The sequence below is a fragment of the Bos indicus x Bos taurus genome, chromosome 16 (assembly GCF_003369695.1).
Source record: "Bos indicus x Bos taurus breed Angus x Brahman F1 hybrid chromosome 16, Bos_hybrid_MaternalHap_v2.0, whole genome shotgun sequence".
Lineage (NCBI taxonomy): Eukaryota > Metazoa > Chordata > Mammalia > Artiodactyla > Bovidae > Bos > Bos indicus x Bos taurus.
The window spans coordinates 51,440,336-51,456,918 of record NC_040091.1 but is presented as its reverse complement, the minus strand read 5'-3'; the positions used below and the strand labels follow the sequence as shown (position 1 = coordinate 51,456,918).

The 16,583-nt window shown below is 49.5% G+C and overlaps 1 protein-coding gene across 8 annotated transcripts in view; it reads left to right on the top strand.

Annotated features, from left to right (window-relative positions):
• Positions 1-16,583, top strand: part of FHAD1 (forkhead associated phosphopeptide binding domain 1) — a 165,429-nt gene that overhangs the window by 127,482 nt on the left and 21,364 nt on the right. For all 8 annotated transcript variants that reach the window (XM_027565334.1, XM_027565335.1, XM_027565336.1 and 5 more), the window contains 7 exons: positions 526-633; positions 5,208-5,381; positions 7,267-7,492; positions 9,545-9,629; positions 12,286-12,392; positions 14,103-14,262; positions 15,658-15,790. In XM_027565334.1, coding sequence (XP_027421135.1) covers positions 526-633; positions 5,208-5,381; positions 7,267-7,492; positions 9,545-9,629; positions 12,286-12,392; positions 14,103-14,262; positions 15,658-15,790 — 993 coding nt within the window. The remainder of the gene's footprint in view (positions 1-525; positions 634-5,207; positions 5,382-7,266; positions 7,493-9,544; positions 9,630-12,285; positions 12,393-14,102; positions 14,263-15,657; positions 15,791-16,583) is intronic.

Below are 16,583 nucleotides of genomic sequence, written 5' to 3'. Positions count from 1 at the left end.
AATGTTCTCTGCAGCAAACTGTCCTGGACTTCGGTTTTTAGACCCAAGCCTTCGTAGGTTGGAGAGAGACCTCCGGTGTCCTTTGAAACCACAGACCTCAGGCCTACTGGGACAGGAGGCATCCCCCCACCCCCACCCCTGCCCTTGGCCTCACTTGCCCCACCTCCCAGAAGCCAGGTACCAACAAAGGACCACATTGGTGCCACCGTCTGTCCGTTTAGTAGTTCAGTCAGTGGCTCAGAATCAAACGCCTTGACCTGAGCACTCACCAGCCTGTCACTTCCTGCACACCAGCCCAGAAACCCTGAATGACGAATAACTCTCTCTGTTGAGGACATAACTAACCACGACTTGACTTCCGGTTCTCATGTCTCTCTCTCCAACGGGCATCATCTTCCTTGAGCTCTAGCTCCCCAGCCCTGACTCACTGGTGTCAACTATTACTAATGCTAGCTTTCCCCTTGGGTGTCACTTCCCTTCCTTTCTCATGCGCACACCCTCATAACGCTTGTTGTTGACTTCCAGATTTCCGAGAGCAGCATCGCCTATGAGAAAAACAAAGCAAAGGAGGCCATAGAGAAGGAAAAGAAAAAGGTCCAAGATCTGGAGAACCGTATAACCAAGCAGAAGGAGGTATGCCTCTCTAAGAGGAAAGAGGAGCCAGCGTGACTGAGTGCCGGGCTCCGGGGGCAGGCGGTCTGGTTCAAATCCCACCCCTGCCGCCATCTGGCTGTGGGACATTAGACAACAGTTAGCACCTCCGTGCCTTGCTTTGCCCACTTATGAGATACAGATGATCCAATAGATCACCCTCGTGGAGCTGGGAGACTTGATGTCTAACACACACAGAGACAAGTGTGTCCAACACACACCTGACACACTCAGTGAATGCTGTGTGTGTTGGCTGCTTTTATTATTATTACAAAGTGGAGGGGCAGAGTCTGAACCTAAGACCATCTGCCGCCGGGACCCCCTCATCCTCACCACTCCTCTGTCTGTCCTTAAGCTCGCTGTGGGTTCAGCTGCCTGGAGTCAATGTCCGACCGCCTTGGTGCTCTTTCTCCACCAGAACCAGTCACCTTCACTATCAGCACCTTCATCATCAAACCACGTTTACGATTCTCACTGGGAGTAGGAGACACGGCTGAAGTTTGTTATCCAGGACCTTGTCTCAGGCATCTCCAAGCTGGAGGACTGAATTCCACCCTCCTGGGTCCCAGCAGTACAAAGGGCGTACACACACACACACACACACACACACCCATACAGGTCAGTGTCTCAAAAGTCACGGCAAGTGATAAACAGACAACCTGACAACAATGAGTTAGATTCCAATACAGGCAAATACAATTTCAAAGGATTGTCAAGACCAGATGGGACCAAACAAGTCTTTATGTCTATTCACATCAGTCTTGGATCATTTTCTTTGAAGAACGTTTCCCTAACATTAATACACATAGAATCACTGTGGAGGGGGTGGTAATTTTAAATGCCCAATCCCTGGACTTTAGCCCCAGAGATTCTGATTCACTCTCTATAGAGTGGACTCAGGAATCTGTACTTTTAAAGCAGTCCAAGGGGTGCTGGTGCTCTTGGAACGACCCTGCTCAAGGTGCCAGTAAACCATGTCTGGATTACCTATCCGTAAGGGCTTCCCAGGCAGCATAGTGGCAAAGAATCTGCCTGCAATGCAAGAGACAAAGGTTCAATCCCTGGGTTGGGAAGAGCCCCTGGAAGAGGGCACAGGAACCCATTCCAGTATTCTTGCCTGGAAAATCCCATGGACAGAGGAGATAGGGCTATAGTCCATGGGGTCGCAAAGAGTTGGACACAACTGAGCACGCGTGTGCATGCATGCACACCCTAGCACCACTTTAAGAGGGGCCTTGACCAACTGGAGCGTGTCCAGAGGATGAGCTGGATGAAATGATGTGAGAGTTGTCAGCTCTGGGCTGATGCACATGTGCAGGACTCCTTGTGGGCAGGTGGACGCTGCCCAAGAGGGAGCCCAGGAGAGGCCATCTCTCCATGCAGCCTTGTTTCCCCAATGATTCACATGCGTCCTCCATAAAATACTTCAGTTAGGGGTAGCAGAAAAGGAGGAATTAGAATTTTAAAGTAGATTATTTGGGGCAGAAAATGGATTAGGAATGAGATTAATGCAAACAAAAAAGTGTATCACAAAATCAGTGAATGGGTCACAGTTTTTATTAGCCCAGTGAAAATGAACACCCAGTGGCTGTGTAGCTCACTAGACAAAATGGACCAAGTGCTCCTGGAAATTAGACCATTCTGGGTACTCAACCCAGAGAACATCTGTCCTCAGGATCATGACAGAGGAGACTAATGCAATCAACAGTGTCGTCAACAGCAGCCTTAGAGAAAACAGCAGTAACACCGGAGGGAAGATCTTGTGACAACCCTGCAGGCAGGCTGATGGCATCACATCAGGTGCTGAGAAGTGGGACTCGACCCCAGGGACTCCCCACGCACCAGGATAGACCAAGGAAGTTCAAGGTCTAAGACCCAGTCAGACATAGGGAGGCTTATTTGCATGCCGTTTTACTAGCACACACAGGAGAGCATTTGAAAAACTGATTTCATCTCTACGGGTGAAAACAGGATTTATATGAGAGAAAGAGGAGAAAGGGGAGAAAAATAAATTCAGACCTGGTGGAACCCTGGACTTGAGTAAGCTGCTGAGTAGCTGGCAAGGAGCAAAGATGCCAGGCAGCGTGTTCTGCCCTGAGGCAACCTCATGGCCCATCAGATAAACCATCTCAGTTCTCTGTGGATTCCTCGGGACGGCTGGAGTGCTTCTGCTGTGTGCTGTGCCTGCCGCTGACCCCCAGGGAGCGCCTCCTCAGGCCAGGTCCGCACACTGTCTGCACTGGGACTTCTCAACAGTAATGACCACATCACGACCCCAAATAAGAACAGACAGAGTTCAGTGGTGGTACGGAGAGAATGAAGCCTCTCCCAGGCGAGGCTCACAGGCATCACATGATGAGAACCATGCTCTGTTTTGTTTCAAAAAAAAAAAATCAGTTTCATTTCCTAGTTATAAAAGGAGCACCTGGGATCTCCCCGGCGGTCCAGTGGTTAAGACTCCACGCTTCCAATGCAGGGTGTGTGGGTTCAATCCCTGGTGGAGGAACTAAGATCCCACATATCATGTGGCCACACCAAAAAATTAAGAATAAATTTTAAAAAATAAAAGGAGTAACTGCTCTAGAAATTTTTAGAAGTATGGAAAAAATCATTCACGAGTCCACCGAGCAGAGTTACCAGTAATGAAATTATTTTATTTTTTCTTTTGGCCATGCTATGCAGTGTGTGGGATGATAGTTCCCTGACCAGGAATTGAACCCACACTCCCTGTATTGAAAGCACAGATTCCTAACTGCTGGACCAAAGAAGTCCACTAATGACATTTTGATGTGATTCCTTCCAGACCAGCTTTATGATGATCACTATGACAGACATGGACAAACATCGATTTGTTACAAAGTTATTTACACTGTTACACTGTGCATGCTGCGTTTTGACTTAATACATTACAAGTATGTCCACAGATCATTGAACTTTCTTCTGCAACACGCCAGTAAAGGATGACCTGGGTTTGCACTGTGTTGGGTGAACCTTGATTCATTTACCCTTGGGCACGGGGGTGTCTCTCTTTTCAGTGGAGTGAAAAATGCTTGTCTGAGCAGCTCTGCGTCAGGGGCTTTGTGTACGTGTGGGGTTATGTCCTTAGGATACATCTCCAAAAGTGGAATCAGTGGGTCACAGGATATGAACATTTTTAGGCTCGTGAAACAGGTTCCCAAGTGACACTCTCAGAAAGGTCATACCGGTTTTCACTGCCTCCGACAGAGTCTGGGAATGCCTAGCACTGCACCTCGAGAATATGTTTTGTGCTGTGCTGTGCTTAGTCATTCAGTCGTTTCTGACTGTTTTCCACCCTATGGACTGTAGCCTGCCAGGCTCCTCTGTCCACGGAGATTCTCCGGGCAAGAATACTGGAGTAGGTTGCCATGTCCTCCTCTAGGGGATCTGTGCAACTAAGGGATCGAACCCAGGTCTCCCACATTGCAGGCCGATTCTGTACCATCTGAGCCACTAGGGAAGCCTGAATACATTTCAGGTAGGATTAAATAATGTTCATGAATAGGTTACATACAGTATGATTCCGACTATGTGACACTCCAGAAAAGGCGAAACTAGGGCAATAATAAAAAGATCAGGGATTGGTAAGGGGTGGGAAGATGATGAATAGATGGAGTGCGTAGGGTTTTTAGGACAGGGAAACTATTCTGTGTGATTCCATAATGGTGGATACATGTTATCATACATTTGTCCAAATCCATAGAGTGTATACCACAGAGTTGAACCCTAATGTAAACTATGAGCTTTAGGTGCTAATGATGGGTCAATGTAGGTTCATCAGTTATCACAAATGAGATGATCTGATGAGGGATGTTGATGGTAGGAGAGGCTGTGCCTGTGGCGGGGGTGGGAGTTAAAGGAAAACTTTCTAATTTTTCTGCTCAGTTTTACTGTGAACCTAAAACTGCCCTAAAAAGTCAAGTCAAATAAGTAGATGAAGTCCATCCAGCCCCAGCACAGTGCCTGTCACAAAGCCCACTTTCTGCACTATTTGGGGAGGGACTCAAGAAAGAGAGTAGAATTTTGACAAAGATGAGAAGAATGGGTCCAAGGAGAAGGTAGAAGATGTTGGGGACACGGCGACTGGAGTCTAACCATCCCAGGGTCCCCAGGGGAGGTCATCTCAGGGCCTAAGTCACGGAGTAAGTTGGAGGAATGTCCTGAACACAGATCCTATGACTCGAGGGTGAAGAACTCGGCACATTTATCCTGGAAGACAGATTTAGGGAGAGACATGACAGCCTTCTCAAATATTTAAAGGGCTGTCGCGTACGAGAGAAATAAAACTTGTTCAATGAGCTCCAAGTAACAGAACTGAGCTCAGGGGCCAGAAATCTCAAGGAGATAGATCTCAGCTGAATTTGAGTTCTGCAATAATTGGAACTTTCCAGAGAAAGCATGGACTTTGGACTTTAAAAGGATCAACAGAACAATAACAGAACAGAGGTCCCCTCCTCTCTGAAAACAGGGGGAGGGGGAGGCTGGGGTAAATATTTACACCTGAATTTCTGTTCATTTGATGTTTGCTGTTTGTCTAGGAAATGGATTTAAAAATGCAAAAAGAAGACATTTTAAATAATAAATTAAATGATGCACTGGCCATGCTAGAAAAGGCTCAGAAAACAAAGATGGCTGAAAGTCTGAAAGCAGAGAACCTCACCATGAAATTAAATGAAACATTAGCTGAACTGGAAACTGCCAAGACGAAAATGGTAAGTCAGTGCCTTCCAGGGAAGGCAGAATTCTCCCTTCGACGCAAGATCACGATGCCGTGTGTGGTTTAGACCAGGGGTTCTCAGCCTCCGTACTGTTGATGTTCTGGGTGGGTGACTCTCATGGGGAGTTGGGGGGCTGTCCTGTGCATTTTAGGATGCGCAGCAGCACCCACTGAGCTCCACCCAGAAGATGCCAGTGGCACCCTACCCCAGGTGTGACCACCAGAACTGTCTTCTGACTTTGCCACATCTCCCCGGTAGGGGGGGAGGGGGAGGGGAATCACCCCCTGTTGAGAGGCATTAATTTAGTATGAAAGGTAGACAGAAGCTATAACACCCTCTCTCCAGGGCCTTCTGAGATGATGTAATTCAGGCTACTCCCAGGATCATACAGAGCAGCCCTGGAGTTTAGGGGCCAGTGATGATTCCATAGAATTTAAGATAGCCTTTTTCAATTTTAGCTTGACCTTCAAGGCCCTTCATCATCAGGGCTCAATATTGCAATGACCTGTCATTCATACATTTAACCGGCAGGTCCGTGGACAAGGACATAATAAGGACTGACCTGGCAGAGGGAAGTAGAGAGGGACTGGGCTTGGAGACAGCAGCTCAGGGGTGTGGCATGTGGTGGCCATTCCCAAGGTCCTGAATCACAGGACCTGGACATTCGGGGTAGCAGAGGAGTGGGGAAAAGGAGTTGCTATGGAGGGAGTTACCAGAGAAATGGCAGGACTTGCTAACCGATTGACAGTTAGCTCCTGAGGAGAGGGAGTCCCGAGGAGTGGGAGGAGCCAAGGAGGCAGGCGAGCTTCCAGCCAGGGCACCATGGAGGGGGGCGGTGATGGCACATGGGGTTGCTGGAAAGATAGAGGTTGGGCTGGGGGATGGGGGCAGGTCTCTTGTGGGAGAGGGACTGTTTCCTGGAGAAGATAAAGCATTCAGACTGAACCGAGGGTAGGGGTATCAAAGTTCAAAAGTTGCCCAAACTTTTAGTGACACATTAGATTTGGGGCAGGAAGTGAGACATGAAGACTAAAGTTGGAAGAGAGCCTCGGTGGAGTGATGGTTGAAGGAGGGGGCGTGTGTGAGCATCTGGGGCAGAAAATGTCTGCATCCGGAGGAGAAGAGAGGCCCATCGTGTTAACAAGGAATGGAGAGCGAGAAGGATGACATCATCCCGAGAGCGGGAGAATGACATCATCCAGGTGGCAGGAGACCTCATCCTGAGAGCAGAGGAAGGGGTGGGGGGAGTGGGAGGGGAGCAAGGATGAGGCACTGAGACTCAGGTGTACGGAGTGGCTGCAAGAGGGGAGGGTAGTCATGGGAAGGGGTGTGACTCACCATCAGGAGGCCACTGGTAACTTTTGTTTTTAAGAAATACAAATTTATTCACTTTTTCTTATAAAGTTGTTCACTCATTAACTCAGCCAGTACTTATTGAGCATCTGGGTCTAGATGCTGTGGCAGGGATCTGGGCTCTGATGCTGTGGGCATATCGGTAAATAAGAAAAGGTAAGTTTCTGTCCTCGTGGAGTTTCCATTCTAGTGGGAGCAAGAAATAAAGACATGAGATGGTTCACATGGTAATAAGTGCCTCGGGGAAAATAAAACAGGATGATGTCTTCTTTAGATAGGCAGTCCAGGAGGACTTCTCAGAGGAGGTGACATTGGAGCTGCAGCCCAGCACAGCTGGGAATTTTTTCACATGGAATCAGCCTTGTGAGGAGCTGGGGGAGGAGTGTATGGGCAGAGGGAACAGCACGTGCAAAGGTCCTGGGGCAGGCAGAGCTCAGTGCCAGTGGGTGCAGAGGGGCCGTGTCGTTCCTGTTCTTGTCGTCTTACCCAGCTCCCAAGGTCACATGAACCATGTCTGTTTCCCCAGATCATGATGGAGGAGCGGATGCAGCTGCAACAGCACAGAGTAATGGCCCTCCAAGAGGAGCAGGAATCACAGAAGCACGAATTTGAAAAACAAATCATGGAATACAAGGAACAAATCAAGCAGCACTCCCAGACGATCGTGAGCCTTGAGGAAAGACTCCAGAAAGTGACCGAACACCACAGAAAGATAGAAGGAGAGATCGCCACGCTGAAGGACAATGACCCAGGTCAGTCCAAAGAGACGCCGAGGGAACCTTAGCGTTCAGGGTGGGTCCTGATGACCGTGTGGGTCCCTCCAGGCTGATGGACAAGAAGAAGTCTGCGTCTCATTTAAAAAGCCCCTCTATTTCTGGAGGCCCCTGTCCTTGTTGCACTGCAAGGTTAGGTGCCCTCCAGGCCCAGGTTCAGCAGAAGTAACACGATGAACAGAGACAGGCTTTGTGCCGAGCCAGTCAGCCAGGGAGCAGCACAGGCTGCTGGGGCTGTGAGTGGTGTCAGAACACACGATGGGAATCGTCCTTTCCCCATGGAAGCATCCCGGGCAGGGGCCTTTCAAAGGCATCTCTCTGCCATCAGCAATTTGCGGCTCTGTCTAATGCTTTTTCACAACCAGCTGGGGTTTATCTCTTTTTTTAAAAAAAAAAAAAAAAAAAAAAGCCTGAAGAAAGAACTCAGAGTTGTGAGCACTTATTTGCCCTGAATGACCAAGGGTGACAGATAAAACTAAAGACAGTGAGCTCTTGGAGAAGAGTTCTGGCAGTAGGGGCCTCGGCCTAGGGTTTCTCATCCTGAGTGTTGATATTGCCACGTGGGCTAAATCAGCTTCCCCGGTGGCTCAGCAGTAAGGAATCTGCCTGCCAATACAGGAGATGTGGGTTCAGTGCCTGAATCGGGAAGATCCCCTGCAGAAGGACCTGGCAACCCACTCCAGTATTCTTGCCTGGGAAATCCCATGGACAGAGGAGCCTGGAGGGCTACAGTCCATGGGATCGCAAAGAGCGGGACACAACTGAGTAACTGAGCAGGCACATGGAATGCAGCGCTCTTTTTTGGGACTTTCCTATGCACTTAGGGTGTTGAGCAGTGTCCCTGGCCTCTACCCACTGCATGCCCGCCCCCCACTCCAGTGTGACAGCCAAAAATGTCTCCAGACATGGCTAAACGTCCCCTTAGGGGTAAACTCACTCCTGGTTGAGAACCGTGGTCCTAGTCTCAAGCCAGCTGGACAGGCTGTCAGGACTCACCTCATGGATACATTCATTCAGCACGCTTAGCTGAGCAGCTCTTCTGTCCTGAGCTCATTCTAGACACTGGGAGTTCAGCTGTGGACCACCAGGCGGCATCCCTACAGTTTGCCAGGTCACTGCCCTGACGGGACGCGGCATGAACAGGGCACCACGGCAAGAGCAGGCTGGGACTTGGTTCCCAGCCCAGGCCCAGTGCAGAGGGAGGGTGTTCCAGCTCAGGGCACCACGGCAAGAGCAGGCTGGGACTCGGTTCCCAGCCCAGGCCCAGCGCAGAGGGAGGGTGTTCCAGCTGGGACACTTCTTTTGTCACCCCAGACTTAGATCCGTGCCTGCCGTCAAGCAGATGTTCCATAAGCATCTGTTGAACAAATAAACGAGCAAGTGAACTGAGGATGGGGGCAGAGGCGGAAACTGGAAGGCAGTGGGCTGAGGAGTAACTGGGGGGTGAGCACAGGACGAGACTCTTATCTGAGTGGAGAGCAGGAAATGGGGCAGGAGGTGTGACCCAGGGAGGGGTTAAGGCTCTACCTCTCACCCCTTAACAGAGTGGTTACCAGCAGGTCCCAGCAATGCTGTGCTCACTTCCGCAGCTGTCAGTGGTATCAGTGGGTGTTAATCGCTTCAGTTGTGTCTGACTGTTTATGACTCTATGGCTTGTAGCCCACCAAGCTCCTCTGTCCATGGGATTTCCCAGGCAAGCATACTGGAGTGGGTTGCCATTTCCTCCTCCAGGGGATCTTCCCGACCCAGGGATCAAACCCATGTCTCCTGCATTGGCAGGCGGATTCTTTACCACTGAGCTACCTGGGAAGCACCACCACCTGAGAGAGTAGCTGGAAAGATGTCACAAGCTCATGCATGGGGGAAGGGCAGCCTGTGACACAGAACACATGGTGTTTCACATTAGGTGGAGAGGGCTGGGGGTGGAGGGAAGGATTGTCAGTTGAGGTTTGCTCTGTTGATAAGCAAAGGGGAAGGAAAATATCTCTTGCCTGAGGACTGTGATGACGCTCACGTGTCCCTCTGATTCAGCCCAGGAGGGGGACGCACAGCCGGACCCTGCAGCAGCACCTCTAGGGGAGAGCAGCTCCAAAGATGCAATGTGCGACCACCTGATGTGAGTACTGGATGGGACTCCTGCTTCTGGTCACACTGTCAGAATCTGACAAGAGTTGAGTCTGTGCAGTCCTTGCTGCTGGTTGAGTTTCTCAGTCCCTTTAGTAAGTCACACTGGTGTCATGGAAAGATCTGGGTAGATCTAAGTTCAAATCCTAAACTCAATACTCTCCAGGTATGTAGCCCCGGGCAGGTCATGTCCCCTCCTGTGCCTCAGCACCCCCGGCTTGTGAGATAAGGAAGCACATGAATGCCAGCTAATGTTACTACTTAGCTATTTTCCCCAAAGACCTACCTGAGGCAAGCCCATTTTGGGGTTTCAAAACAGTGGAAGCCGTTTGGTGGAGTGGGGGCCCAGAGAGGGTTAAAAGTTAAGAGGTTAGACTAAATGACCTTGAAGACCCCTCCCAACCCAAAGGTCCATATCTGGAGCCTCAAAGAAGTGAAGTGATATTACTCAGTTGTGTCCGACTCTGTGTGACCCCACGGACTGCAACCCACCAGGCTCCTCTGTCCATAGAATTCTCCAAGCAATACTGGAGTGGGTAGCCATTCCCTTCTCCAGGAGATCTTCCCAACCCTCAAAGAGCTGACAATTTCCAGAGAAACAAAACCCATGGATGGGAAAGATCCTGAAAGACACTGCCAAGCATCATACAAAGCAGAAGGTGGTAACATGATGCAGAGAAAGGATTCAGAAAGTTTCTCAAAGAAGGCAAGCCACCAGCCTGAGCCCTGCCCCATATACCAATTACCAAAGTCTCATGTCACACAGGTTTTACCCCAAGAAGGCAATGACAGACAGACTCTCAATCTCCATGTTCTGAAAAGTTTGTCTCCTCCTGTAAAGTTCATGTCTCCTCCTAAACTCTGTAAAGAAAACAGTAGCCATGACCTGGAAAAGAATCAGCATCAAGTTGTTCTCTGGTTCACTTGCTTAATGATGGACACACTTGACACAAAGTCTCATCCTCAAGTTGGAAAAGTCACGGCCAAGGAGATTAGATAGACAGACAGACATGTATGTGTATGTGTGTGATCCATTCCAGTGATCACCAATCTTTTTTTTTCAATTTTCACATGCAGCCTGCAAGTATTTTGCTTTATTCCATAATAAACACAGACACCACCTTCAAAGGTCTATATAAGAGGAGGCTGTAGTTCAAAAGACTGTGAATACAAATGAAGTGACACTAATACCTGCCCAGAGACTCAGTCATGTCCGACTCTTTGTGACCCCTTGAACTATAGTCCATGGAATTCTCCAGGCCAGAATACTGGAGTGGGTAGCCATTCCCTTCTCCAGGGGATTTTCCCAACCCAGGGATCAAACCCAGGTCTCCCACATTGCAGGTGGATTCATTATCAGCTGAGCCACAAGGGAAGCCCAAGAATACTGGAGTACATAGCCTATCCCTTCTCCAGCAGATCTTCCCAACCCAGGAATCGAACCTGGGTCTCCTGCATTGCAGGCAGATCCAACCAGTCCATCCTAAAGGAAATCAGTCCTGAATATTCATTGGAAGGACTGATGCTGAAGCTGAAGCTCCAATACTTTGGCCACCAGATGTGAATAACTGACTCATTAGAAAAGACCTTGTGCTGGGAAAGATTGAAGGCAGGAGGAGAAAGGGCTGACAGAGGATGAGATGGTTGGATGGCATCACCAATTCGATGGACATGAGTTTGAGTAAACTCCGGGAGTTGGTGATGGACAGGGAAGCCTGGCGTGCTGCAGTCCATGGGGTCGCAAAGAGTCAGACACGACTGAGCAACGGAACTGAACTTAACTGAGAGACTCAATCTCTAAACCCCCTTTGCAGTGTTTCCTCTTGCCCCAACACACACATGCACATACACACACATGCACGCACACACACACCACACACACACACACACAATATGCTTCTCTCAAGGCTGGGGTATCTCATACATGCTCATAAGGCCCTCAAGGTCCCTCTCCCACCATCACTTTGGGCCCCTCCCATGAAACATCACCTCCCAGTCAGCCACCCTGATCATTTTTATCCCAAAGACACACTCTCTGGGGTGTGGGACCAAGGACCTGCCCTCATCCACCTCTCTGTGTCCCCCGCTTAGTTCTCTGGGCCCCCGGAGCCCCTACATCCCCAAAGGGTCACTTGAAGACCACCCACTCATGTGGTCCCTCTTCTCTCCATCAGGAATTAAAAGAAGCTGGTGAAAGCACAAAAGCCATACTGTCCTCTTCTCTTTCTTTTTCCTCATCCTCGAAGAATCCCTGAACCCACACACACAAAAATAGCCTCCCCTCTTCTTTGCGCCAAAGATCGAAAGTCCATGAGAGCATTGGTTCCTGCTGACAGACGGTTGAGCAGGAAGAGGTGTCCTTTTGATATTAGTTGTATTTCAGCCTCAGAGCAAACCCAGCCAGGATCCTTTGTTCTGTCTCCAAGTGTTTCTTTATAACGAAGGCGCATCAAAACGGATTCTTGTTTTGAGAACTTTTCAAGAGTGTGCTTATCAGCCTTGCTGGGGGTGGCGTCATCCCCAGATTGGACCATCACTGATGGAGGATCACATTGCCTTTGTACTTTTCCCCTTCCAGGCACTGGAGCATCACCACAGAGATGGAGCTGAACTGACTTGGTCTGTTTTTTTATGTGTGTGAATTTCAGAGAGGATTTATTGACTGCTCAGAAGGAGATCCTGTCTCAGCAGGAGATCATCATGAGGTTAAGGAAGAACCTGACTGAAGCTCATAACCGAATGTCAGACCTGAGAGGTTTGTACAATTGCCTGTGTTTCTCCATTTCCCAACCCACTTTGAGAAAGGAAAGAAATGGGTCTTTGGGGTTGGAAGGCCGGGCATTTAAACCCTGCCTCGACCTGCTGTCCTGGGCCATCACAGCACTTGTAACTCAGGATCAGCAAAAGCTGCGGGTACTGAACTGATTCCATTTGATATGGGATCACAGGGAGCATTCTCACATGGCTCCACACCTCTGAGTAGAAATGCAGCTTTCTGTTTCGAGGAGAATCTCTGTTGACCACAGAGGATTTGTCTGTAGGAGCAAAGGCTTGGAGGTCATCCATGGGCCCCCTCACTTGGCAGGCCAGCCAGCACAAGTCCTAGCGCCCACCAGCTTATGGACCTAGAGTAAGTGTACCCTAGGTCTCTCCTGCCTCTGGTGCAAAAACACTCGCCACACATCTGCCTTTTGGGCCTCCTCCTGTCCCTCACGTCGACATCAGGACCCACCTAGAGTAGGGGCAAGATAGCTCTGAGGTCTGTTCTCTTCCGGATGGGCACAAGTCTGGCTGAATATTCCTACTTGGCTCCTCTTCTCCACAGACTTATTTCTGCCTCCCTTCTTCTTGCTTGTTAGAGCTGCCTCTTCTTTCCCATCCCTAACTTCCATTTAGCCAAAGGGCAGGAGTCGGGAGGTATAATTAGGTTTAGGAGGGGGTGGAGGGAGGGTGAAGACTATTCCTTTTATCTGGTCCATCTCAAGCCCTGTGTATCCCAGACCTTCAGTTGTGTTTACTCCCTGTGTCTGGACCAATTGATGTCCCCAGGACTTTTATAGCAGGATTTTTCAAAGAGGGATTTCCCCCTTCCAAGATATGAGAGCTTGCGGCAGAAAGGCTAGAATCGGGAGGCATTGGACCCAGTTCTGGATCTGCTATTTATTAGATGGGTGACTTTAGACAAGTCCCTTGACCTCTGTGAACCTCGGTTTCTGCACCTGTGATGTGGGGCTGTTACTAGGAATTGCCTTGTAGGGTTGCTATGAAGATCCAAGACAACGTAGGGGTCTTAGTTTGGATTTTCCCAGAAGCAGACCCCGAGACCAGAATTCCACTGCAGGTGGTTTATTTGAGAGATGATCCAAGGGAAAACAGCAATGGAAGGGAAGTGAGACAGGGAAGGGAAGAAAGCAGATAAAGAATTGCCATGCTGTCTGTCATCAGGCACAGTGGGGGACAGAGCTTAATTCTGCCAGGGAGGGGGTGATGCTGGGGAGCAATGTGGTCACAGCCCTCTGAGTGCCACCTGGACGGGGATGGGGCTGGGCTGTGTGCTCTAGCCTGTCTCCACTGGGCCTCAGTTGGAGGCTGTTGCCTCTGGCAGACACGTGAGTAGAGCTGTCTCCAGAGGGCTCAGAAGCCTCAGGCAAACAGATGCAGAAGCAGGCTGCTGAAGGTGCCCTAAAATGCCACAGGCACACAGGCCCTGACAGCTGGGGCCAGGCGGGCGCCACACAGGCTGCCTCGTGGCGCCGGCGCTCATCGAAAGGTGATGCTGGTGGGCGGTTTCGTTGGTTTTTTCTATTTTTTGCAAAAAGACTTCCTGGCCGTTACTGAAGCCCCCTGAGAATTCCTGGAGGGTGAACCACCTCATGGTTCTTGGAGGCCTGGCAGATCTGCTATGGCCCTCCAGGAAACCCAAGGCAGGAGACCCCACTGCCAACAGCTTGCATGTATCCCCCAGGGGAACTGAACGAGAAGCAGAAGATAGAACTGGAGCGGAACGTGGCACTGGTCCAGCAACAAAGCAGTGAGCTAAGCGTGCTCAAGGACAAGATGGTGCAGATGACCGGCCTGGTGGAGAAGAAGGACAAGGAGCTGGAGGTCCTCAAGCAGGCTCTCAGGTGGGTGGGAAGGCCTGCACAGCAGGTGTGGGGAGCCCAGGCATACCCAAGTACCCAGGGAGCCTGACATAGAGAGAGGAAGGGCTCAGTCAATGATGGTTAAAGAGTTGAATGAATGAGTAGATGAATGAGTGAATGACATATGTTTCATTGCTTCACAACCTCATCATTTAGAACTTTGCTCAGTTCTGAGCCTTCAGAGATTCCTGCCCAATATTTCAGATAAGTCTCAGTTTAAATGCGGCTTCCTCCAGGAAATCCTCCTTTACTCACCCTCACCAAACATAGCCAAGGGCTCCTGCTCTGCCCAGGATCCCTCAGTCCCTGCATGTCACCTGATCTAACACTTCTCACACAGCCAGGCTGCTCCCACCTGTTGAATTGTCTGCCTTCCCCATGAGGACCCCTTGTAGACCTTGCCTGCTACTGACTCCCCACCATTCACACAACGCCTGGCATGTAAAGGAACTTGATAAATGCTGACTGAACAAAAGTGTAAACTGGATGTCAGCTTAAACTAAATATATTGTTGTTCTGCGAGTTTGTCTATGAAACATATGTGAGTTTGCATTTTCATCCATAGTTTATCCATATTTTGATATAAGATTAATGTTTTCTCCAAGAAAGTTTGAATAAAATTGATGTCTCATGTGTAACCCGTAGCTTCATTTGCTTCATGGTTCATGGCCAAAGTGGATTCACACTGTGGTTAAAAGTACAGGCTCCAGGCCCAGGCTGCCTGGATTCAAAGCCAGGTGCCTTCACCTATAAGCTCCATGACCACAGGGAAATTGCCGTGTCTCTTTCCTGGTGTAAAATGGGGCAAGGAGAGTCCCTAGCTCATGGGACTATTATGAGAAATAGAAGGGTTGACAGATACCAGGTGTTAGAAATAGCAGACAGGCACTAAGTGAAGTTGCTCAGTCGTGTCCAACTCTTTGCAACCCCATGGACTGTAGCCCACCAGGCTCCTCGGTCCATGGAATTCTCCAGGCAAGAATACTAGAGTGGGTTGCCATTTCCTTCTCCAGGGGGTCTTCCCGACCCAGGGATCGAACCCGGGTCTCCTGCATTGTAGGCAGACGCTTTACCATCTGAGCTACCAGGGAAGCCCAGACAGGCACTAAATGCCCCCATAAATGCCACAGCAGGTATCCTGCAGACCCAGTGCAGGAGGCAAGAATGGAGAGGTGCCTGCCTCCCTGGTCACTAACCAACAAGCTCAATTATCTGGAAACCCTCAGGCAGGAGCTTGAAGGCTCCAAGACTTCGGCTCCCTGTAAACATGGAGTCCCTTTCCCACTTCTGCTTGTGAGTACAAAGGTAATTTGTGGTTCCCAAACCTTGTGCGGCCAGCCACCCTCCTGCTCAGTGACTCATCTTCTCTGCCCCCAGGGCCTCCCAAGAGAAACAAAAACTCCAGCTGCACAAGGAGAAGGAACAGAAGCCCAGAAACACAACCAAGATGTGTGACATTTCAGTGCAGATAGAACCAGTCCACACTGATATTTTCTTGAGCAGCCAAGAGGTGAGTACCTGCCCCATCCCCGGGGGCATCTAGAAAGATAAGCTAAGAAAGAGCCTGATGGAGGCTTTCTTTGCTTTTGAAAACATCTTCATTCTAAGTTCCAAAAGCATGACTTGCTTATGTGAAATGTATAAAGTTATCATCAGCTGGGCACAGGTACCATCAGCCCTCTTCCTCACAGAAACCACCACACGCTCATACAGTCAGCAGTTGAAATTCAGGCTTGGAACCCGTCTGCCTGTGTTCCGATCCTGCTCCTCCACTCAGAAACCCTGCAACCTGGTACCAATTCCCTCGTCTGGAAAGTGGGCATAATGCCAGCCACCCCATCATGGGATTCTTGAGAAACAAATTTAACTTACACACACAAACATGTACAAGCTTACATATACATATATTTATTTGATAGACTTTTTTTTCAAAATATAGTCTCAAACCATATTTATTCTGCAACATTTCTTTTTTCCCACATAATACTATTTCATGGGCATATTTTCAAGTAAATGTACGTGAAGATCTTCCTCATGCTTTTGTTTGTCCCAAGTTGGAAATTGTATTTTTGAGGCAAACATACCAAATGATTTGGAAATTTTCATCCCCAAGGCCCAGCGTGTGGGCTGGTTCGACAGTGGTGGGCACATGGGGCGGCACCCATCCTCTGCTGTCAGACGGGGATGCCCACCCCCCCACCCTAAGGCAGCAGCTGCTGCCCCTGTCACAAGTCTGACAGCTGTGACTCCCTGGCCCTGTGCTAGGGACTCGCAGGGCCATTTCCATTGAATTCCATCACATC